Source organism: Urocitellus parryii, chromosome 7 (assembly GCF_045843805.1).
Source record: "Urocitellus parryii isolate mUroPar1 chromosome 7, mUroPar1.hap1, whole genome shotgun sequence".
Lineage (NCBI taxonomy): Eukaryota > Metazoa > Chordata > Mammalia > Rodentia > Sciuridae > Urocitellus > Urocitellus parryii.
Window position 1 is genome coordinate 21,593,703 of NC_135537.1, and position 25,044 is coordinate 21,618,746.

A 25,044-nucleotide genomic window follows, 5' to 3' on the forward strand; every position below is an offset into this window, starting at 1 on the left:
ATAGTAAACATGCCTTATGTATGTATAAGTGATATCTGTGTGACATACAAACTTAATGGATGTGGAAACCTTCCAAGCCATGGAATATTCTCAAAGGACATTCCTTTCTCTTACCAAAAAAAAAAAAAAAAAAAAAAATGCTAACATGAAATATTAACAGAGTTTTGTAGTTGAATCTTTACTCATCTAGTCCTACTGGCTTTTTTTTTTTTAACAGATGATGAAACTGGGACCCAGAAAGCACCCATGCTTTGCTCTTGGTCTCATAGCTACCTTGCAGGTTCCTAATTCCTTCCAGAATGTTCTCCCACATCTCATTATGAGAATGACTACAAGCTTCAGTCATGTCATTTCATTTGCTACATCAGCAACTAGTCCTTCTGTGCAACCATTTAAGTCAACACTGTAGTTTAGCTCTCATTTAAATTTTTCCTATAAGTTTTCTGCCCTTCCTCTTCCTCCACCCATCCCCTAAAGTGAATTCTGCAACTGGCAACTTTGAAACTTGTTACAATCCAGAACTCTAATAGGGTTTTACATTTTTAGCAGCCTAATGATGAGGATGTAGGACCTTCTCTGCCAGTCCCTTAGGGGTTTCTATTCTGGGCATCCATTAAACCTTGCTGTAATCTACAGTATATTCGACCTTTCTATAATAAAATCTGATTAAATTTTGCATATAAGTGTGTGTGTGTGTGTTTGTTTGTTTGTATACACATTTCCCCCTATAAGACAGGGATTCAGTTATTATCAACATTTGAACTTGAAGAAACTTTTCAATTATTTTTCTCTGCTTGGTGAGGAAAGAGAAGTCATTACCATCATAATTTAATATTTTTTTATTTAGCTAAATTTGAGGCTTCTTAAAAATCTTTTCTACTTTGAAGTCTATTTTGCAGTTTAATTAATGCAGCAAGAGTTTTTTATTTTATTCTCAATGGAGATAATCTTAATCTATTCACAGTGACCTTTTCTTGTGCAAATTAGTTGTACACGCTTGTTTAAGCAAATGGTCCTTTGCATGATGTCTCTTCTTAATGACGGGTTTATAATTGAAAATTGGCTTACTCCCATATGCCTAGTTTGTATGAGAATATAAAAATAGATGTGGACTTTAAAAATATAAATGTATATATCAATATCCCCAAAAGAGGAGGAAGAATCCAATGCCTTCAGGCTATGATTAAATTAGACTATTAGAGTTAGAAAATGCTGGTGACATATGCTACTGTCAAAGTCACACCTGTCTGCTCAGCATTGGAAGCTCTTGAAAAATGAGAGTGATTTCCTCCTGGCTGTAGGAACCAGTGCTTTCACAGGACGTGCACCATCTCTAGCTGCCCAAGTTTTCTCAAACTCATAATGAACTTGAAACTGTATGTGTGTGGGAAGATGTGTTTGTGGTCATCACTTTTCAAGTGACAGTCTTACACAAAGTATTACATTTAATCTTTCCTAAACTTCACTACTATAAAGAGACAGGTGATACTCATAGTTTGCATTTTTTTTCCAAAATGTAATAACAGTATAATACCACTAAATGGTATGTCAGTGAAAGAAGTCATAATTTCTTCTGTATCCTATTTGCCATGCCCACTTCTACCCCACCCCCTTGGCATCATTCTGTCTCATTTCTTGGGCTAGCTTCCTTATGTCTCATCTCTTCTTTCTCCTGTAAGTCGTGTCTTATACAGCAGTGATTGTCTCTAGCTGAATGTTCTTGGTTAAATGTGGAAACCCAGCTTGGGGGAGAAAGTAAGTGTTGTGTCGTGCTTGTGATCAGGTAGTTTTTAATAGCACGGTTTGGAGGATAAGGAACAAGAACTGTTTTAGTTGTGCTTCATGGTAAAGGAGAAGACAGCAGTGACTTTTTTTTTTTTTTTAAGCCTATGGGAGCAATATATTTCATCATTTTGGAAGAAAAGATTGGACAAGGCAAATTGTTACTAGGACCTTCAGACTTTTTATGTACTGTTTGCAAAAGAGAACACAATTGCCATGTCCAATGTGACTATTTACATTTGTTCTCCTCTGTACCACATTGCCTCTCCCCGCAAATGGAAAAGCATGAGCTGCTCCCTACCAACCACCTCAGGGGCTCTCCTCAGTGTTCTGGGTAAACTGGGTGCCTGTGAGCACCCACCAATGCTCAGCCATCCCTGCTTCCCTGATGGGTCTTCATGTGCTGATGATGCCCCCTTTCTTTCTAGGTATGATTATCGGGAAATGCTGCACAATGCCACTTTCTGTCTGGTTCCTCGAGGTCGCAGGCTTGGATCCTTCAGATTCCTGGAGGCTTTGCAGGTAAGAGACCCTGAAACTTCCCCAGAGTAGGGCTGAAGATGAAGTCACCCTGGGTGGATTTGACCTTAACAACTCCTGGGATAGTTAAACAGAAAGTTACACACTTTCCTTGAAAGTGTGAATTTTTTTCCCAAGAAAATCTGAAACATTAGTGAGAAGTAGGCACAGTCGGAAGGAATACTCACTTCCTGTAGACAGAAGATGAAATGGCTTTGCCACCAGGGAAAGTGGGTTCCTCAGGGACATGATTGTGAACAGAAGGCAGATCTGCTTGCCAGTCTGGCCTGCTGGGCTCCTGGAAGGAACCTTGCCCTTTCTCTGGAAGCTAATCTCAAGAGCAATGAAAATGGTATATTGTTGGTACTCCCCCAAAACAAAATATAAGCTTCATCCTCATCATGGGTTCTGTTGCTGGGTCTCTGTAAATTTAAAGTAATGCTCCACAGGATGATGCTACTTATTTGACCCCACTGTTCCCATGCTCTGCAATTCAGAGATTCTGATCCACTTTAGAGCCTGTGTGGGGGTTTCTCTTCTCATGAGTCACATTCTGCAGAAAACCCCTCTTCTGCACAGAGAGTAGCCCGTATTTCCTACCTGGCAGTAGCAACCAGCCTTCTTTGACTACAGAGAGAAAGCATGCTCTCAACCTCTCGACCTTTCCTGTCCTCTTGCTACTGTGTCCTTTGCCCACTGTGCTCTGTGCCCTGTCTGAATCTGTGCCTTGCTGCAGTGCTTCATGACTTTCTGCCCCTGTCATCCTAACTGCAGATCATTCTGTTGTGTCCTCCAACAGAAGAGCCTCCTTCTCCTGAAAGTCTTTCCCAGTGTGCTCTGTGTGTTCTGTGAGGCATGCATCACTAATGTTCTAGCTTTCTGAGATGTTGCATGGAATGAATTTTCCCTGGTTTGGATTATGAGTTATCTGGAACCAGCATTTCATCATTAGCTTATTTATATGTTTCGGCTGTTAGATTCCAGTACAGATGGTAATTGGTGTGACTGTGCCTTCGATCACTCCACACTGAAGGGAGCAAGGTTCTGGGTTAGGTGTTTGCAGAGCAAAGGAAAGGTGGAATCCCTGTGATAATGAAGTTTACAAAATGCTACATTGGAAGGTCAGTTCCCATTCTGCTCTTTGTTGCTCATGACATGGAGGTAAACCACTTTGCAGTTCCATTGACAAAACTGTTTATATTCAAGGTTGGTGTTATGCGCATACTTTGTAAGTGAAAGCTTTTGTTTCATCAATAAAACTTCTGCAGCAAGGCCTGTCGTCTCCATGGAAGTAAGGTCAGCCAAACCATGGGATAGAATAGAAATGGCGTTTTGGCATTCTAGGGTAAGACTTGCAAATACTAAAATAAGTCTGGATACATACAACCTTCATGTGACTTGACAGTTCTGACAGCTCATTTTCTCCCCAGCCGAAGCAGCCCAGGACCATGCAACATAAGAAAGGGCATTGATTGGGTTTGAACTGATTTCACTTGTGACTGGGATGATCCTGCTTTTGCTAACCTCACGCTCATGAAGTCCCTTCTTTACCCAGGCTGCCTGTGTCCCTGTGATGCTCAGCAATGGATGGGAGTTGCCATTCTCTGAAGTGATTAATTGGAACCAAGCTGCCGTCATAGGCGATGAGAGATTGTTATTACAGGTAAGGAAGGGGCTGTGTGTGGCCTTCAATAGATCAGCAGATGCATGCAGCCCCCAACCAAACTTTCAAAGAAGATGAATCCAAAAGGTCAGCTCTATAAAAGAAATTTTATCAGCAGAAAATTACCTGTGTCACGGGGCACATGAAGTCATTTAATATGGTATTGTTCACTTTCCAACACAAAAATCTGTCCAGGCCCACAGAATGTATTCTGAAAAGGAGAGATTGTAGGTAAAGAACATGAGTTTCAATGGTAAGAAGTGGAGCTCCACCCCCTTCAGCAACCAGAGTTTTTGGAAACAATACTCCTCTGCTCCTTCAGATTCCTCTCCTCTCCTTCTGCACTCAGCTTCAGATTAATTTTCAGAACAGAACTCTGTGGATGGGTTCTTACACTTAATGTTATCATTACTCAGATGATCCAGTTTGTGGGCCTGCCTGAATGTTCTCTTTTAAATGTTCATTTAAAGAGCAGTCCCTAATGAAAATTTAAACTGCTTAAGGGAGGTGGATACAATGTTCATAGAGAAATCCAAGGGCAAGAATGTCCATCCAGAATTCCTAAAGCCCCTTGTGCAGTATTGTTTGAGGTTTACTATGGTTGCCATACTCTCTCCTCTGAAAATTACAGAATATTTTGGTGCTTTTCTTTCATTGCATTGTATACTTCATCTTTGAACTACTGCATTATATGTAGGAAGATTATCTATAATATCCTTGCTTTTTAAAAAGTGTTTGATACCCATAAAATTGGGTTTCTAACTCTGTTATTGATTCTAATTCTAGTGATGCTGGCCAGTTGGCCAGGGGGTGGCCTCTCCCTAAAGGAGGAGGTGAACTGTCTGTAACCCAAGGCCCTGGGCTAAACAAGCGCAGCCCACTATAGCTCCAGAAGCAGTCCTTTTGTCTGATCCTCAGGACTGTCTGTGTCTTACGGGCCTCTGGGACTTCAGAAACAAAACCAAGGAATTTCCAAACCAATGTGGCCTGGAAATGGCAGAACCTGTGTATTAGGGATAGCTCAAACTTTGTTTCCTAGGTGTCCACCGAGAAAGGGTCTGGAGATTTTGTGAAAGGGCTGCTTTTGTAGCAATGATTCTCCTTTATGATTCCATAAGGAATCCTTGCTTACATCCTGAAGAAGGGATCCCCCGGCAACTCTCCCGCATACACAGAGAGCAGATAGATGCCAAATCATCTACTTGTAAAGACCAAACAAAAGTGATAGGTCTGTTCCTTTTCCATGTTTCCTTTTTTTTTTTTTCCTTTTATGTTTTTCAAAATACATGCTTATTAGAGGAAATTTGGGAAGTAAAGGAAATATTCTAGCCATAATTTCTCCATTTATATACCAAGGCTCCCACGGATTCTCTGTGAACAGGTCAGGAGTTTGTCTTGGGGATGGGGAGCATTCTGGCACCCAGTTGTAGATGTCTAGTTTCTACCATTTCACCCAAGTTCATGGGTGTTTCAGCTTCTGAAGTAACTTTTTTGGCTTGACTCTGAAGACTGTGCTTTCCATCCCCCTCGCTCACCCGGCTTGATGATATTCTTCCATCTCATCTGCACACTGTCTTTGCACAGCTGCCTCCATATTGAACAGCGACTGTACTGTCATTAACAATGGGTTTTAAAGAGTTGGCCCTGAGCCCAAATGTGCGCTCTGGGAAATGTTTTTGTTATGTTACAATTTTTCATTTCCTGTTTTAGAACAGCTCGGATGTTTTTATTTGCATATATTCTTGTCATCCTGTCATCGAGAGAGCTTACGGTGGCTTTCCTATATCTATCTTGGTAGATTCTATTAGTTTTGTTACCGTACCTGACCTTTTATTAAGACTTCATTGAGTTCTTCAAGTTCCAAAACAATCCAGCCAAATTGGAATTAATTTATCACTTTCCCATACCTGTCTCTTAGGACAAGCAGATTAATAACCAATAGCCAAATGCCATTAAAACTTGGAACTCTGTCCTTTCAATCAATTGGAATTGTCTTCCAGAGCCCTTTGCGGAGCTCTGTCATAACACGAGTATCACATGCACAGGCTGATAAGACACATGCACCAGAGCGGGAAGAGGAAACGGTGGCTATGTCAGAGAGGGGACCCTCTTGTGGGGTGATCAGTGCTACTCCTCTTGCTTCAGGACCACAGCAGACTCAATTTCTGGAGACCACCTGGCAATGATAGCTTTAGGCATCTTTCCAGTGGATTGGTTCCTTGCCACGATGCTAACCTACATGACTCAGAAAATGCCATTGACATTTAGAAGAGGGCATGATTATGAAAATTGAATATGATAATTATCTTTCTAATTTTCCTTTGGCGATCTAGGCAATTTTCAGTGAGTAAATAAAAATAAATTTTCTTTGACTTACCAAGGATTCATGATATGAATGATGCTCTTTACCTCCTCCAAGGATATTTTATTTCCACTTGACCTTGAACTTTGTAGGCTGTTTACCTGCCAGTGCTGCTTCTTTACCTGCTGCCCCATGTTTTTTTCAGTGTTTAGGGCACAGATTTAGTGTCTAGTTTTGAGCATTGCCAAAACAAGTGAGCTTTTCCTTCTGTTCTTACTGCAAAGCAGTTTCATCACTTCTCTTAAGGAGAATCTTGACTCAAACAGTGTGCTACCATTTTCTTCTCTTCTAATGGGAACTCAGTTATACGCTTAGTCAATGTCATGGGTAACTTTCCTATTAATGCGGCTAACAGAGCATTCCTCCTCAGTCCAGGCTCCCATGTCTGTCTGATTAGTCATGCATTAGAGAGGCAAGCATGCAGAAAGAGGTGAGCACAAAAGGGCAGTTGCTAATCACAAGGAATCTCCCCTAAGAATATAGAGTCCATAAATGCAATAGACCTTGAACTGTAGGTGAAAATAGGAAGTAAGCCCAGAAAACTTGCCAGAAACACAGGAAATATATTCTACATGTCTAGACCCAAGCAGGTTCACATACAGATACTAAGCATTAGGCTAACTTTAAGCAGAATCAATGGTCCAGTTTAGAATAGCATTGCCCTGATGATAATAGTAGCAATAAGCCACATGGATTAAACTTCCCATGTTTTAGGCACTTTGCTAAGTAGGTACTCACATAGTCTTGATTTCAACTTTATGATGTTAGTTCACCCTATTTTATAAATGAGGAAATGGAGATCACCTAACTTGTCCAAGGAAACACAGCTAGTAAATGATAGAGTCAAGAATTCTTCTTGGTCTGTTTGACTCCTATGCCCCTGTGCTTCACCACTAAGCAATATCACTATTGAAAACAGTGATATTCCTATAGAGACTTTAGGTAGTGGTGCTCAGTTCACCTCTTTTGCTTAAGTAATTACTACATAAAAGCTACTCTTGTGACCTTAAGATGTGTGCAGCAGTATGAACAGGACATGAGACCTTTCTTCAGGTTTGTGCGGCTTGTCAGAGAGTAGTGTATGACTAAATGTATATGGTGTTTGAGAGCTCCAGTCATATTGGGGTGTGGGCTGGAGCCAGACAGATCCAGAGACTGCAAAGGATCAAGGGGGAGGGAGCAAAGCTGGGCACCTAGAAGGGACTAACCTAATTTCATGTTGGATGGGGAAACTCAGAAACATTCTCTAAAAAGTCTTTTTGTAGATATTTACAGGTGACAAGTCTTACTAGTGCTCGGGAGACTTTCCCCAAGGCCTTTGGCTTCTCTTCTGTACAATTTGGTGGCCTATGTTCAGGTCAAGGATTTCTGAGACTCCAAGAGGAAGAAATAGCAATGGTGACTGTAGGAACACCCTAAGCAATGGATGAGAGTTCCTGAATCTTAGAATCAAACTAACTTCCACGTATTAAAAGCCTTTGAGGCTGATTCCCTGAAGTGCTGTTTATATCTGTTGTCTCTTAGGCACATTTCTACTCAAGGGTTGCTGATTTTACTAGACCTGTGTGTTAAAAGCTGAATGCTGGAAACAATTAAGATGTAACCCAGTTGGGTTGTTTTGATCAAATGCATCTCTTTGTTTTACGATTATAATTACTATGTGTTCACCCTATGTTACAGATTCCTTCTACAATCAGGTCTATTCATCAGGATAAAATCCTAGCACTTAGACAGCAGACACAATTCTTGTGGGAGGCTTATTTTTCTTCAGTTGAGAAGATTGTATTAACTACACTAGAGGTAAGTGAGACCGCTTGGCTCCTGATCTCGAATAATAATTCTTTATTCACTTATATTTTGCTATTGGTGTTGTGTGGTTGGTCAAAGGGCAAAACCAAATTGTCTGTACTTGGATATGTCAGTGACCCTTCTTTGACTGCTTTCCTTGCTCAGCAAGCACCCTGGTTCCTGACATATACCAAGAGCAAAAGCAACAGGGGGAGAAATTATGCTCCTTGACTCTGAGATTAACTCTGCCTTACATCATTTCAGGGATATGTGGGTAATGACTATTTTCCTGTCATTCACACTCAATGGCATCCTTTGAAGACCTATTTCTGGAGCCATTTAGAAAAAAAGATTGAGACTAAGTAAAGGGAAGTCCTCTATAACTCTAAAAATATGAGTGGTTTACTGGGCACCAGAGTCTCTGATGGCTTTGGGGGACAGCAAAACTAATTCTCAAGACATATGTAAGCTAATCAACCAGCACCTATATTGCAAGGTTATATTAAGAGAAAAATTAGGATTACACCCATCTGGTGCAGAAAGTGTTAAACTTTATGAAAGCCAAAAATCTTTTAGGTAGACAGATGCCCATCTTCACATTGCTTTTTATTTTTTAAGGCAGGAGGGGAAAAGGAACGGGAAGCATGCCAATGATAAAAAGCTTTGGAAGTATAGCAGAGAGCAGTGGCCTGAGGCTACACCTGAGCCACGCAAAGAGCTAAGAAAAGATTTAGGAAACTGCACGCTCATGAGTTACAGGCTTGCAGGAGTGGGAGTGGAGATCCCCTGGGGAGTTGCCTCCTGGAGGTGACTCTGAAGTGTTCACAGAAGGACTTGGGGACATTTATCACCATGCTTTAGGAATATTTTCTTTGGAAATACTGTCTTTTTATTTTTACTCTAGAATCTAATGTAGTTTGGAGCATACACCTAGAAGTCTGAGTTATACCAAGGAAACTAAGACACCCTGTTTGGTCCACATGTCACTTTACTGGTCATGGTGCACTGGAGGTTTGTCTGACCCCAGCTTTACTGCAGCTCCTGCTGCCACCCTGAGACAAGCTGCCCAGTGTCCTCTCCTGCATGGCGTACATTGTTTTCTTTCTTTTTTTTTTTTTTATTATTGGTCTTTCAAAATATTACATAGGTGAAAAGGGTTTTGCAGGACCCGCCCCCATCCCCAGGAAGGCAGCAGGGACATGGTGACTGCCAGGTGCTTCCTTACTGCAAGCAAACTTTTCTTATGACTCCACAAGGACTCTCCTCAGTTAAAATGGATTTTCATTTGTGTTCATAGCAGCAGATTTGAATATTTAACAAACAATCTACCTTTTTCTTCAATCCTTTTGTCTACCCAAGATCCTGCCTAGGCCCTTTTTAACAAAGATGAGTATTACTTTTCTTTCTTTTCTTTTGGGAGTGGATAGTGCTTTTATCAAAAAAAAGTATATGTTTATTTTAGAAAGCAATAGAAAATCCTTGCAGCCTTAAAAAAAAAAAGCATATAAAACCACTGTCAGCATACCATAGAGTCCCATGAACACATGTACATTAGTGTTTTTATACACAAATTTCAGTTTGTTTGATTTTTTTAAATTTAAAACAGTGTCTGTTTATACTTGGATTATAACTTGTTTTTTATCTGCATAATGACATATCATTAATATTTTCTCATGTCATTAGATTTTCAACTATTTGATTATTTTTCAAAATTATCATAATGACTATCTAATATTTTATTTATAATATCACTTCATACATTTGCAGGGAGCAGGGTGGTACTTAGGGTTGAACTCAGGAACACCCTTCCACTGAGGTACATCCTCAGCCCTTTTTATATTTTCTTTTTCTTCCTTTGGAATGGGGTCTTGCTAAGATATCCAGGCTGGTCTTAAGTCTGTGATCCTGCTGCCACAGTGTCCCCAGTTGCTGAGATTATAGGCATGCACCACAGCACCTGGCCTGGTATTTCTTAATTTTAAAAATTAATTACCAATTTGGATACATTATAATTGTCTCTGGTTTTTCATCATCATACCCATCATCAAAACAAATAGCCTGAAAGCTAAATGGTTGCACAAAGTCAAGATTCTGTCCTTCTGAAAAATTCCTTTAATTCTATATCCTGGTTCAGAGAATATGCCAGATGTTAAGATTTCTAATGTGACTTGTCAGTTTTCCTGCAGCAGAAACTTAACTCATTTAAACTCCCTCTGGCTTATATAAGAGGACTTATTTTGACTATTTTGTTTTTTACCCCTTCTCACTCATAGTGGACATGATAGCTTTTAAAATAATAAATCATTTTCTTAATTTCTATTTCTGGGGATGCTAGTAAAAACAAAGACAAGGAAAATCACCATGATATTATTATTACATTTTTCTTATTAATTTTTGCTAGAAACTTCCCTCCCCAGGTAACCCTGCAGGCAACCCCTCTACCACAGAGCTACATCTCCAGCCCTTAATTTTTAAGAGCTTATTAATATTAAATAACCCTTTGTTTCTTCTGTTATACATGTTCCCCCAGTTTATGACATGCTTTTCAATCCTTTCCTTAGGATTAGGCAATATTTTCATCTGCACTTCTCCACTTGCTACTTTTTAGAAAAGATATTTTGACTCAAAATTTTATTTCTCTTGTGTGTAGTTATGTAAATATTATTTAGAGATGGAATCTCATTATGTTGCCCATTTGGGTCTCAAATTCTTGATCTTCTTGCCACAGCCTCGTAAGTATTAGTATTACAGGTGTGTGGCACAATGCCAGCTTTTATTTAGTATGTATGCACACACAGACACACAAATAAATTTTTCTAATACATTCATAGCTAATTTTAACTATCTAATCCAGATTGCTTTTATGTACAATCTGTGTTAGAAAATCTAACCTTTTTCTTTTCTTTGAATTAATAAATTTTTGTCTAGTTTTCCCAACATATTTCTTAAGCTCTTCTTAGTATTTTCACACATCATTTTTATGCATCTTTGGGTGTGTTTCTGGCCTTTTGATTCTGACCTTTTGTGTCTATCTCTAATATGCCCAGATCATATGTTTTAATTTTTTTTTACCCTACCATGCCACCCAAGGGTAAACCTATTTACTTAACCAGTCTGCTATTAATTACTATTGATAATTCGAATTATTTATTTTTTCATAGGTAACAGTCTTTATCCAAGCAGTAACTTTCTGCATGTGTTTTAAACGACATCTCTGCTTATTTCTTTAGGATGGAGTCCCTAATATAAGATTACTGGGCCAAAGAGTCTAGGCATTTTGAAGGCTCAATTTATTTTGCCAAATTACTCTTCAAATAAATTGTTTCAGTCTAAACCCTCACAGGCTTCCTGGGAGAGACCCTGTCTTGCCATATTCTGATCAGCCTTAAAGGTTGTAACTTAAGCACACATAAGCACACTTTGCTAAGTTGCCATTTGAAAGATAGTGGCTCATTTGTTTTATTTCTTCAAAGTTTGGTCTTGCATGGATCTGTTTCCTTGTCTCTGATGTTAGTGCTCCGTTATCCTAAACTAATAGTTGTTTGTGTTATATTCATCTGAATTCAATATAAAGTTCAGCCATTTTCATCTCTGAAAGGCCTACTTCCTTTGAATTTAAGCTGTGTAGTTCTTTATCAACACAGTTATTTTTAAAAACACTAAAAATCACATACTTCATTCAGATTTATGGTGGCTGTCAAATCTCTTTATATCAATCCAAGATTGGGTTGTAATAATTTGACCTCTCTACCAAATTATGTAGAGAAACCATTCACTTTTCCCATCTTAATTCACTACTCCAATTACCCCCCCAAAATCAGCATAAACAGAAAAGCAGAGAAAGTGGCAGAAAATGCCATCTGCACACACAAATAAACAAAGCCAATGTGTTAAAAATAATTTAAGTATTGTATAAAAAAAATGCCCACTTTGGATCATAAAAGTCAATTGATCAGCACTAGAGCTCCTCAGGTATGAGAATAATCAAAGTTACCTTTAGGCAGCAGAGACCTGAGGATTCTTTGCTCAAGATATTATGTTCAGACTTGAACTCTCAGTCCTTCTTCTTTACTATTATTCCAGACCATGGAAATGGAATTACTGGGTCTTTGGAGACTATGAGCTCTAGAATTTTATGTGATGCTCCCAGACACAATTGAAGACAGGATTCCGCATCCTTCTTTCCAAAACCCGAGTCAAGGCACTAGAACATTTCATTTGTGAAGCACGCTGTCATAGTGGAATTCTGATGGTTTTTCCAGTCTGAGTGAAATTTCCTTGTCCTGTTTCTTGGAATTAAGGGGCTATTTAATCAGTGCTAAGCTTTTTAGAGCAGGTATATATTGTGCACATTGAAAAGTAATGTTAGGGCCAATGGTAAATTACTAACAGGACAGTATTCCTTCATGGACTCCATTGTTGTCAGAGCATTGCACAGTTACCTGGCACTCAGGATTAAACCATATGCTGAGTCAGAATCAAGATGAGCAAAAGAAAAGAGCATGAGATTACAATGATATATGGAAACAGCTAATGGTAACTAGGAAAGCACTGTTTGTGGGAGATTTGTGAAGTTTTTCCCATTTTCCTCTTCAGTTATCAGACTGTGAATATTCAAACTATAGTATTATTGATCTTGTTATTTCAGCAAGGTGGTATATGGTGGAACTGTGTATTGGGCAACATTGCTTTGGTCAAAAGCTCAAATCAGGACCACATAGAATGACTATAACCTATAACCGATTGCCCATTATTTTGAAAAGTTAAGATGGCACATAAAAAAAGAAAAAATAAGGAGACTGTCATTCTTTCATTCAAATTTATAAGACATATCATCTTTATTCCAATAAAAAAGAAATATTATCTTTATTGAGGGTGCCATTTTGGACCATAACAAAATATTATTGTATTATGTGTGTGTATTTGTGTGTGTGTGAGTATTGATTTTCTTTACAGCCAAAGAAGTGTCCAAATGTGAAGTCTCTTACAACAATAAAGCATAAGCACTAGTTCGATGAAAGAATTCTGGGAGCTGTCCAGTGTAGTGATAAGGGAGAACTGGGTATTAGAAGAGGAAAAATGATCTTTCTATTTGATAAAATGAGATCCCTACTCTTTCAAACTTCTGCCAAATCAAGTTGATATAAACCTTTTAGAAAGATGCTTGGCAATACATGTGAATGGCCTCGATAACATTCATATTCTTTACCCAAGTCCTAAAGAATCGATCCTTAATCTGGAAAAAAAATGCATGCATAAATATGTTCATTGCTTTACATGGAAAAATTGCCCTATTTATGATCATTTAGAATAACTAAACCATGAAAATACTATGGAAAATATCCATATAGATAATATCTGTTACAGCTGTGCACAAATAAGAAAAAAATATACCTAGAAAATGAACACAGGGACAAGGATTTTTCAAGTCTTAAGTATAAACACTTAAGCAGCTATTCTTAAATCCTAAGAGAGTGTTACAATTAATGTGATGCTTTATTATTTTATTACAAATGAGGAAAGTGAGATACCAGGCGGCAAATTGCTTGGCCAAGGTTAAATTCAACATTTGCTATTGCTCTCATACCTGTTCTGGTATTTTCTTGTCTGGATCCATTTGAAGAGAATATAAAATGCTTATTAGTATTTCAAAAGAGTACCTTAACTGATTATCATATCCTAGAAGTTGAAAAGATAAAAATGTTGTGATACCGAACCAAAGAGATAATAACAATGAAAAGCGTACCACTCAGAGACCTGGAGGGAAGGTGCACCTCTGACATCTCTGAGTTTCATGTCCTTTGTGTGTTGGTTGGATTTACAATGCTGTCTGTTAACAATTCATTCTGTGTCTTGATATCCAGACTAGACTATATACTGAAAGGCACGTACATTTGGAAAAACAACAACAGAAAACAGGATGTAGATGAAAAAAATACATAAAGAAAAATAAATTAGATAATGAGTTTAGATTTGGAAGGTATAAATAATGAAGGTACAAAGTGAAATTGCTAACCATGTGAAACCCCTTCATATCCATGACAGTTTTCTCACAGTTAATGGGGAGGCAACAGCATTATAACCCATCGTTCTTGTACCATGGTGAATAAAATCCATATTTTAGCTATGTTCCTAAAATCTGCACCAAGTCAGAAATCTCTGCCCAGCCATATGAAATTAGCAATTTTGATCTGAGTGAAAGATAAAGTTTAGATATCATTGGACCAAGATATGCGCACTCCTTTAAATTTCCTCCCTGCTTTCTTCCATCTCTCTCATTAGGAAAATAAATATGACAAGATTTTCAAAGATTAATGTAGCCCACTTTATTACTTGTTGAGTCACCATGTGGGATGAGACAAGGGTGTAAATAATTTAGCAAATAATAAAACTCCATTTCAAATTATTTATACCTAAAATCACATTGTATTAAATAGAGATCTAGAAAATGGTGATATGGACCTTCAATCTCTCCTTAACATTTACATTAAGATTTTATTCTATTTTTATGTTTGTGTATTTATTTATTTATTTTGGTGCTGGGGTATGAACTCAGAGCCTTATACATGCTAAGCACACACTCTCACATGCACACGCACACATGCACGCGTACTGTTATGCTCAAATTCGGGACCCCCAGAAGACCACCAGAGACCAAGATCGATGTAAGCAGCAAAGAGGTGTTTATTGCGAGCTAGCCTGGTCCCCCGTGCACACAGCAACTGGTGAGGCTGAGAGGCCCCGAGCCCAGGGTTTGCAGCAGTTTTATACACTCTTTGGGGAAGGCAGGGACTTCACATACATCATAGCATCTCTTAGCAAATCATCACACACTGTGGGAAAATCATAAAACAACTCTAAAACATGATCAGCACATTCACTGGTGGGAACAAGTTAGGTAAAGGTGATTGGTTAGTACAAGAGGGAGATTCATTTGAACTGATTGGTTTAAGCCAGGAGTGGAGTACATAAAGAACTACATGGTTTCCCAACATGTTATCAACCACCATAAACTACTGAGAGGGTCATCTGGCATCCCAGGTATTTTCCCTGTCTCAAGCTGATTGGTGGCTGCTAGGGGGTTGCTATGGGTCCTCACCTAGCCTGACTGAGTCAGGGACACCTGGCTCCAAAGACCTCTCCTGGTATTTGTAGATAAACAACTCAGTAGGGTGGGTATGTGCCTATGAGTGTTCTGTGGGTCTTTCCAAGGACAAGGGTCACACCCCCTTCCTTGGACAGGCTTTGCTCTGAGGTAGAGGCTGGTTTTTCAATACAAAACAAAAAAAAGCCTAGAAACTTGAAATTTTGTATCAAATTAATGATTTTCCAAATCTTACCTTGTGTGTGTGTGTGTGTGTGTGTGTGTGTGGTTTTTTGGTTGTTGTTTTGATTTGTTTGGGTGCTGGGGATTGAATCCAGGGCCTTGTGCATGTATCCAAATCTTATCGTAACGAGTAGATGATATGAGTTCAAAGCCCTGAAGTAAACCAATCACTTTCAACTGACAAATGATTTGGGATGGAAAAGTGTTTGACTCTAAACATATAGAATTTAATGATCTGCAAGGTCCCAAAATCCAAAGAAACTTGAACTAGCTTGACTATTCTTAGTCTTCATACGTTGTATTTCTTGTCCTATTCACAGGATGTTTTGAATGATTTTTAAGTCAGTACTTTTAGAGGTTGAGATACAGGAAAATTTCAGCTCATCAGTACCCAAAGTCCCACAATTGACTTTGGAAGGAAAATATTATAAGCAAATAAATCTACCTCCTGGATTAAGGGAAATGATCAAAACCCCAACAGCCTGGAGAAGGTGTCTTGCCTTCCGTATGCTTGAAGTTGGGTCTCTGCATGGTCCACATCGACCTCTGTGTACATGGAGAGTAGATCTTGCTTTTATTGATCTGGATCCATGCTAGATGCCCTACCATCAAGGACAGGTTGTCTGCACCACACACTCTACTTTTAAATGAGCTTGGACTCATCCATAGAACAACAAGATGGAATTTATGGTTAAACTGAAGTTTTAGTAGGACATTTGTGTAGCCATAATCTCTTTCCTCTCCTGTTTCCCATTGCCTGTTGCTTCTCTTTGTCTTGCAGATGTTTTTAATCCATGAGAATGGGGGGATGGGGGTGGGGAAGGGGGTAGTGTCAGTACTTTGAATGCCTTAGTCCCTCAGATTTGGATGAACAAGATCCTGATCAAATATCAGGCTCTTGTCCTCACTATGTGCAATGTTTTTGTTTTCTAGATTATTCAGGACAGAATATTCAAGCACATATCACGTAACAGTTTAATATGGAACAAACATCCTGGAGGATTGTTCGTACTACCACAGTATTCATCTTATCTGGGAGATTTTCCTTACTACTATGCTAATTTAGGTAAGTGCATTCCTTGCAGACAGCTGCCTTTGCTTACACTCAAGGTGTGACCCAAAAGGACAGACCCCTGATTCTTCTGTTCTATAGTGGGGTCTTCCCAACAGCCTGCGCTACAGACTGCCTTCTGAGCCCCATTGTAAATGGCATATCAAGTTCAAGAATTATAAATCCAGTAGAGCACTGAAAAGTGAGGACGGTGGTGTTGGGGAGCCTCGTTTCTCATTGGAGAAGCTACTCTTTATATTTAATAGAGTTATTTCTTATTAAAATAGAGGATCCTCAAATTATGGGTCATTTTGAATGTAATAATGTTAGCTATAAATTTAGGTCTCTTCATATATAAACTAGAGTTAGAAGAGCTCTCCCAACTTTTTTTTCCCACAGTCTCTATCTATACCAAAGAAAAACTGAATTAATAAAGGTAAAGGAGAAATAACTAGGAATGTATGACAAGGGCACATTTATTAATTCTCTGAACATTTATGGTGCTCCTCTTATATGCTGTTCTAATGCAATGCTAGGTGCATGAAATAAAAGGTCAAATAAAATACATCTCTGCTCTCAAGCAGCATTTAATCTAATCACAGTGGGGAAAGGGAGACGACGGGGAGAAAGCTCCACAATAGGCCACTTCTGCTGCCATACACATTTCCACGGTTTGAGCCCTAGTGGCTCTCATGGTACCCGAGCCTTGGACGTTGTTCTTCACCAGAGCCCTACAGAAACCCTGAGATGGTAAAGCATCTTGCAAGTTGCTGTGGCAGAAAGACTCAAGATTTCTCTCTAGGCTATTATTTTCCAAACCATCTCACCATTTTAAACGTACATGTTTAACATGAAACCAATAATATGAAACACAAAGAAATCCATGGCCTGAAGTACCCACAGTGAGTGACACAGAACCCTTGAACCCAAACCAAACATGCTATGGGGACCATATCAAATTCCCTGAATAATCCAGATAGGGCAATACATTTAGAATTTAGTAATTGTCCAATGAAGGCAGCAGTTAAGAATTTTCATTTCATCTCTTTTAGAGCTTTGTGGTTTTTTCTCTGAGTTAGCACATTAGAAGTGTGTCAAGGATGCTTCTTAAACTATTATAGGGAAATCTAAAACCAGCAACTTGTTCCCATTGTTAAAAATGCAGTTCCTCAGTTGTGTTTATTCTTTCTTGAATGTTTGCCTAGGTAGCGGGGCCATTATATTCTTTCTACGTTACAAATAAAGTGCTGATCAGATGATATAATCTTCTCTACAGAACATTCATATGACTCTCTAACATGGATAGTCTGATTCTAACCTTGATCCCTTCGATATCAAGCTTAACTCCAATGTCCCTGTGCTGTCTTGTTCTCATTTAAGCTACTAAAGCCAAATCAGTGGCTCTAAACTAATGAAGTTTTAAAAGGTTCTTCACCTAATTCTAACCTTTTATGGGTTCTTGTGGGAAGACTCACCGGGAGAAGCCATCTCGCTGCTTTGCTTTCTCTTTGGTGGTCGTGGTTGTGTTGCATATGTATGATCCTTCTCCACCCAGGGCTTCAGAGCACACCGTGTGTAGGAGTCAGCATCACATACTTTTGGTCTCAGATATGTTACTGCCTCACTGAGAAAAGATTCCTGGAGTACTGGGGCTTCCTTTCCAAAATCATGATTCTGGTGGGAGGGGATGTGGGGAAAACAGCCAACATGTTCTGAACTCATATGACTTGTAAGTCCCATTCTAATTGCTTCATGTGCATGAACTTATTTAATCCTCACAGTAACTCTGAAGTTTTATACTGTTACTTGAAGCCCCATTTCACAGCTGTGGGAACTCAGAGAGTTAAGTACTTTTCCAAGGTCCCACCACTACGTGGTAGAACTTAGATAGAACCCTAGCCTAGACAGGCAGGTTCTGGGTGCTGTTCTTTTAACCTTTGTCAGTTGCTCGTTATTATTTGAAATACTATTAATCAGGCAAAAAAAATGTCAGTTGCATAATTAAGAATCAGATACATGCAAACCCCTGGGAGAGAGAACACATTTGTGTAAATTCATATTGAGATAGATAGAAGTGAACTGGAAGAGAAGGTTACTTGAGAGTGTGAGTGGTGTGTGTGTGTGTGTGTGTGTGTGTGTGTGTGTGTGTGTAGACACTGAGACTGAGAAACTGAAGAAAGATACAAGAAACATCGCTAAAGGAGGGAGGGGGTGCCACAGGAAGAACCTGGGAATGGACATTAATCTGTCATGATTTGAGGTCTCTCGAGACTGAGGCAGTAGTTAAGTAGCAGCTTTTCACCTCATTTCTGTTCTGTCAGGACGCAAGAGGCAAAGGGAAAATATGCTAGAAGGGAACATTAGCTCCAAGGTGAAGCAATGGAGCAAGAAGGAGTCATTTTCTCAGTCTTGTTTTTCAGTGTTCCATTAAGCCCCTCTCTGCTTCCCTTTGCAGGTTTAAAGCCCCCCTCCAAATTCACTGCAGTCATCCATGCGGTGACCCCCCTGGTCTCTCAGTCCCAGCCAGTGTTGAAGCTTCTCGTGGCTGCAGCCAAGTCCCAGTACTGTGCCCAGGTGAGCGCACCTGCCCTCTTCTCCTCAGCAGATCAGAGATTCCTCTTGGCTCCTTACCTGTTAGACGCTTGGCTCTCGGGGCTCATGTAGCATCAGACCCTGTTACTCTCCTTTCATGGGCCAAGTCTTGTTATTGTTTCCATCAACCCAAAGATTCTTGGAAGTAAAACCTGGCACAAGTAGGGGTGGGTTACAGAAAGACCTTTGCGCTATTGTAGATTCACACACACACACTCAGAAACGCACGCTTTACACATTTCTATATGTAAGTACGTTATTTTGTTTTTAAGTGTCAAAATGATAAGAGTAACATCAGAAAGGCCCCTGGATCACCCGGAGCTGTGGGATGCTAAGTTCAATAGAAGAAACGGCCTTGTTAGTGTCAGGAGGCACCAACTTTTCTTTCACAACCATGACTATAAGATTAAGAGCAGAAGATCATGACTATGATAACAGTGTTTTTCAAATCAGTGTTGCCCCACGCTCTTTAACAGTGGTTTTTCTGATTTGTGAATTAGTATATGTAAGAAGGTTTATAAATGTGGAAAGAATCAAATCATGTTGAAGCACACATGTTTTTGAACTAAGTGTCTTTATTGGAAATTATAAAGTCACATAAAAATCAGCAATCATTCTGGAAACTCCAAACATGAGCTCATCCTAGATCTATCTTGAATTCTTTTATTTCGCCCACATTGCCTGGCATAGCGCAAGTGTACAACAGATGTTCAGATGTTTAGTATACATTTTTATTTAACTTGGTCAGAGTTGATCTTCCTCATCATCGTAAGATATCAGAATTTTGGAAACTATTAAGCTCCAGCAACCTTGAAGTTACTTCTTTCCTCCTACCCTACAGACCCATTTTTAGGTTGTGCTTTCTGTTCCTTTCCTTGAAGTGATGAGATTCTCAGGGTTGTATGGGAGCAGTCTCACTTTGGATTTCAGTTTTGGTGTTGTCCCTTCTACCTGACTGGACTCTCCAGCTTCCCTGTGGCTCTCTCTATCTACTAGAAGAGCCTTTGCGTTGGAGACCTGCATTAGATACACCTAAACCGGCCATCCATCTAATGACCTGTTCCTTTCAGATCATAGTTCTATGGAATTGTGACAAACCTCTACCAGCCAAACACCGCTGGCCTGCCACTGCTGTGCCTGTCATCGTCATTGAAGGAGAAAGCAAGGTAGGCCTCAAGTTCCTCATGGGGAACCACCATGGAATCTTTATTTCTTCACGGGCCACTGTCGGTGTTCACCCTAGAAGAGTCAACCCCATAAGAGCTCTGCCTATTATGCTTTCTAAAACTGCACTTGTCTCAGAATATCCTTAGCTTTAACAGCCATCAGCTTTGGAATCAGCAAACCTGGGTCTTAATCCCAAAACTAGTAACTTTTGACTTTGTGTGTGTGTGTATATATATGTATGTATGTAAGTTCTTAGAGCTTCATTTTCCTCATTCACAAAGTAGAAATAACGATGCATATCCCATAGGGTTGCATGAATTCAGGGCCTGGCAATAATAACCTTTCCACAAATCTTGAAGATGGTGGTGCTACATGGGTTTGCTTAGTTATGAATCCAAATGAACTGTGTCTTTCAGAAAAGATGTTAGATAATTTCCTCACAGTTACCTAAAAAGGACATTTTCACCCAAATTTTGTTTGGGTGCTTCTATCCAAAGTCTCTTACTGGGGCTGCTCTCTGATCCCTGCTTCAGATCTCCAGTCCACTCTGCCCAGCTGAACGCTCTTGGATCATCTTGTGGCCCTTTGGATACTTCGTTTGCTAATGTGCTAAACTGACAGTGGATACCAAGTGTCATCTGGCCATACCCAGCCTTCTCGTCTTTCCACTGTTTTACCATATAGACACCGTTGACCATTGTGTCCCTCTCTCTACTTTCTGTCTTGCCATTTGCCTTAAAACTTGACTGCTCTCCTCAACTCTTCCTGTTTGTCGTCTTTCCCTTACATCCTTTAAGCCCTGTTCACCAGCTACTACTCCTGGAAACTTCCTCTGCTCTTTGCAGTGGGTGGCGAGCTCATCTCTCCAGCTTCTGCTTGTTGCTTTCTTGTAGATTTTCCCATTGGTGAAGAAATCAGTCGCTACTAAATGAAATTAAGTTGGATGAAGCAGTGTCATCTAAGAGACTAACTTGATCATTACTCAAGGGATCAGGTCATGAGGGACTGGCTCCCACTAAGTAAAACACCCCTGAGCCAGAATAACAGAATATCAACTTATTGGTCAAACCATTTGAAATCATCATCCAACTCCTCAAAAGTGACAGTTTCATATGGCTCAACCTAGTGCATAGAGAGTTGCCGTGGGCGCCTGGTCAGGATCTATTCAGTTGCCATTTATGATGCCTACTGTGTGCTGGGCACTGTGTTCTAGGCTTAGAACACCATGAGGAACCAGATAAATGCAGTTAATGTTCATAGGGCTGGAGTCCAGCCACATGCTCTGGGCATCAGTCGTTCTACCCTGTCAACCCTAGTTTCCCAAAGGGACTGGCACACAAACCTCTTTTGTCCCCAACCCCTTATATCTACCTTCCTAGAAGAACAGTCTGTCATAGTAACTGCAGTGATCCCATGACAGAGCCTGCAGCCCTGCTCAGTGCTCAGAGCTATGCAGGCAGCTCCGGTTTATACCCTGCCCTGGGTGACCAGATCTCTTTCTGGGTTGATGTCTTTGTTTGGATGTGTCAGGATGTTCAGATCGGATCCAGTCTCAGTGACTGGAGCTGTTCTGACTCCTGTAGGTAGTATGCACAGATTTATTAACTGACTTTATTTTTTTTACTCTTGGTGAGGGAAAAAAAAAACCTCCCAATTGCTTTATTTGTAAAATGGTGATGATGAAAATAGTACCTTTCCCGTGGACTTTATCCAGTGTCTTTCATGAGATACCTCAGATTCTCCCAGCCACATCTATGTCTGGGCTCCTGGCAGTTTGTTTAGTCACAGGCTAATTATTGGCCACTGATCTACTGGGCCCCATGATGTGTGTCTTTTCTCTCCCTGTCAATGTCCTGTGATTGCCCCTCATAGGGAAGAAGACTTTTCATTGAAACCTTGCTTCAGACTGTGTATTTTAGGGAGCCTGAGCTACTACAGAGACCTACTCAAAGATTAAATGAAATACTGTGGATCACTGCTTAGCCCAGTGTACCTGTTACACACACACCAGGAGTTCAGTAGCTGTTGGCTATTCTTCTGGGAGGTATTATCACATCCTGATTTGTCACAGGTTCTAGAATCAGACTTACTCTTGTGTGACCTAATGTGAGTTACTAAAAGTGCTTCCTCCTTCAGTAGGTGGAAGCACTGATAATACCTAACTAATGCAGTAGCTAACAGGATCAAATGAGCACTGCTATGCATACAGGTGTACCAAGGAGTGTGGACACATAGTAAATGCTCAACGAGTATTTCCAAGCTTTGTGGAATTATTTGTAGGCATTTCTTATCTGCCACACTAGACAGTAAACTTCCTGAGTCTTGGTCATTACCTAGTGCTGTTTGTTAGTTCTGAAGGAGTGGGGTGCTCACGTGGTGAAATACTTTTTAGGTGAACTCACAGGGAAAACCCAGTTCACTCATGATTGACTTGGCACTTTCCTTGGTTCCTCTCCCACTAACCCACTTGGGAAGGTGACTGAAGCAAAGTATTAAAAAAAAAAAAAGCCCCTGTTTTTCCACTACACTTGAAAGTGGCTGGCTGATGGGTTCGTGACCCATTGATGAAGCAGGTTCTGAAAAGAGAAAACAGATCCTTTAAAGCCAGCGAGCAAATGACAGGGAAGAATTCTAGGACCTCCTTATTCTCCATTTAAAATCTCCAGATCTAGCCTTGAATTGAAAATCGATGTGTGTATGCTGCTTTGGCTGTGAAATTCTGTTTTGAATTTATGGGCCTTGTCTTTGCAGTTTTCCCCTACAGGCCTAACAAGGGAAAGGTCAGGGCAACGCTAAGCTGGCAGCTAATGGGTCTTTCCTTCCTCAGTGGACATGTAAACAGGATCAGGAGAACTGCTTCGGGCTGAGATTTCCGAGTGCCGAGTGTATGTGGCTGCTGATCGCTTTGTGTTTTATTTTATTTTGAAAGCCTGAGAAAGATGTTTTAGGGAAGAAAGCCTGACTCAGTTGACAGATGTGTAGGAGCAGCCCCTGAAGCCAGTCACACTGCAGCTTTGTTCCTTGAGCTCTCAGAGAAAGGTTAGCATGGCTCCGGCCAGTCAGTCTTTAATGTCTGAAGATGCCCAGGCTTCGCAGGCATGGAGCCTGAATGGGAGACGAGTCCTGCAGACGAGCTGGCTTCTCCAGATCAGCACAGCTGAGCCTTCTTTGGGGGGCTCTGATTTGCAGAGCGTGTGTGCCTTGGCAGCCAGTTAGGTGTCTCCTCTTCCTCCTCCCCTTCCCCTTCATCTCCATTGTTGAGCTACTTCAGTCTCTGGGCTTTCTTGTGCTTCTCAGGCGATGGCAAGCGTGTCTTGTCTCAGGTCTCTCCGTGTGAATTCAGAAGGGTCGACATAACCGTTATATACTTCCAGAGGACAGCAGTGAAGGTGCAGTCACCTCATCTGTCCCCACGTTCACTTTGAGGTTCTTTCCAGACCTGCCACTGTTACAGCACTCTGGCTGAAATGCTCAGAGTCACAGCTCCCAGGTTGAAACCAGGGTGCATCTTGGGCAAAGCACTTTTCCTTCTTGCTCCCCAGTTTCCTTCTCTATAATATTACAATATATAATTGTAATAAAGATGAAATGAGATGATGTTTATAAAGGACATTTCCTGCTACATACTAAATGGTCAAAAAGTACTAGTTCTTGGGTGATGTATTCTACACAAAGGTGAGGAGGCATGACTGTCATACAGTGGTCTCTGCAGTCTCCATGTTCCTGATGATGCCCTTGTTCTCAAAGCCCCAACCAGACGCATACACACACACATATCTCACCATGCCTGATTCTGGATTTGCCCAGAATTTATTCTTATATTATTTGCACAATTTTTCTAAATCTGTGAATTGCCTGTGTTATTACTTACTAAGAATTTTTCTTTAAGTCAACTTAGTCTTATTTATTTATTTATTGTGATGCTGGGGATTGAACCCAGGGCTTTGTGCATGCAGGGCAAGCACTCTACCAACTAAGCTATATTCCCAGCCCATACTTGGTCTTACTTTAATGAAATGATTTGTAAATTACTTTTATTACTATCCTAGATTGGTATAGCTACCATAGAAATGACAATATATTCTTTATATTCTGTACTAAAATAAACATATAGTGGAATTTGTAAATATTTGCAGACCTGTGATCAGCCTGGCCACACCTCTTTTTCACTCCATCCTGCCTTCCAGGTGCTGATTCTCTCTTCCATCCCTTTGCATCTGCAGAGCCTCCTATGTGTACTGCCCACTGCCATCTGCACCTGGTGATTTCTGCCCCTCAAGGTCTTCCTCTGTACTTCCAGGCAACTGACTGCTCTGTCCTCTGGTCTCTTGGCATTTTTCAGTTTGAGCTAAAACCAGTCAAATGATTTGTGATCTCTACAGACTACGAGCTCCTCAAAGACAGGGCACATACCTTATTTATCTTTGTCCTCCTTCAACCAGCAAGGTGCCTGGTACACGGAAGGTGCCCAGTAGTTGTTGAACAAAAGGGAGCATAAATCTTTCAAAGTTGAGGAATGACCAGGCAGTAGAGCATCTTTAGGAAGGTGAGGAAGGGGGAATTTTCCTGAAAACAGGACTCTGACGATACCTCTGTTTTTCCCTCCTTCCCTCCCTCCTGCCTGCATTCTGCCTCCTCTGCAGGTGATGAGCAGCCGGTTTCTGCCCTATGACAACATCATCACAGACGCTGTGCTCAGCCTTGACGAGGACACTGTGCTTTCCACAACTGAGGTAAGAGCCAGCCCTGAGTGGGCTGGAGACTTCTTCCAGCAAGTGCCCCGCGTCCCCAGG

The 25,044-nt window shown here is 40.4% G+C and overlaps 1 protein-coding gene across 1 annotated transcript in view; it reads left to right on the forward strand.

The window, feature by feature from the left end:
• Ext1 (exostosin glycosyltransferase 1) overlaps positions 1 to 25,044 on the forward strand; it is a 262,505-nt gene that overhangs the window by 225,851 nt on the left and 11,610 nt on the right. The window contains exons 2-8 of the mRNA XM_026393885.2: positions 2,211 to 2,304; positions 3,857 to 3,964; positions 8,007 to 8,126; positions 16,375 to 16,507; positions 18,948 to 19,066; positions 20,155 to 20,250; positions 24,895 to 24,984. Coding sequence (XP_026249670.1) covers positions 2,211 to 2,304; positions 3,857 to 3,964; positions 8,007 to 8,126; positions 16,375 to 16,507; positions 18,948 to 19,066; positions 20,155 to 20,250; positions 24,895 to 24,984 — 760 coding nt within the window. The remainder of the gene's footprint in view (positions 1 to 2,210; positions 2,305 to 3,856; positions 3,965 to 8,006; positions 8,127 to 16,374; positions 16,508 to 18,947; positions 19,067 to 20,154; positions 20,251 to 24,894; positions 24,985 to 25,044) is intronic.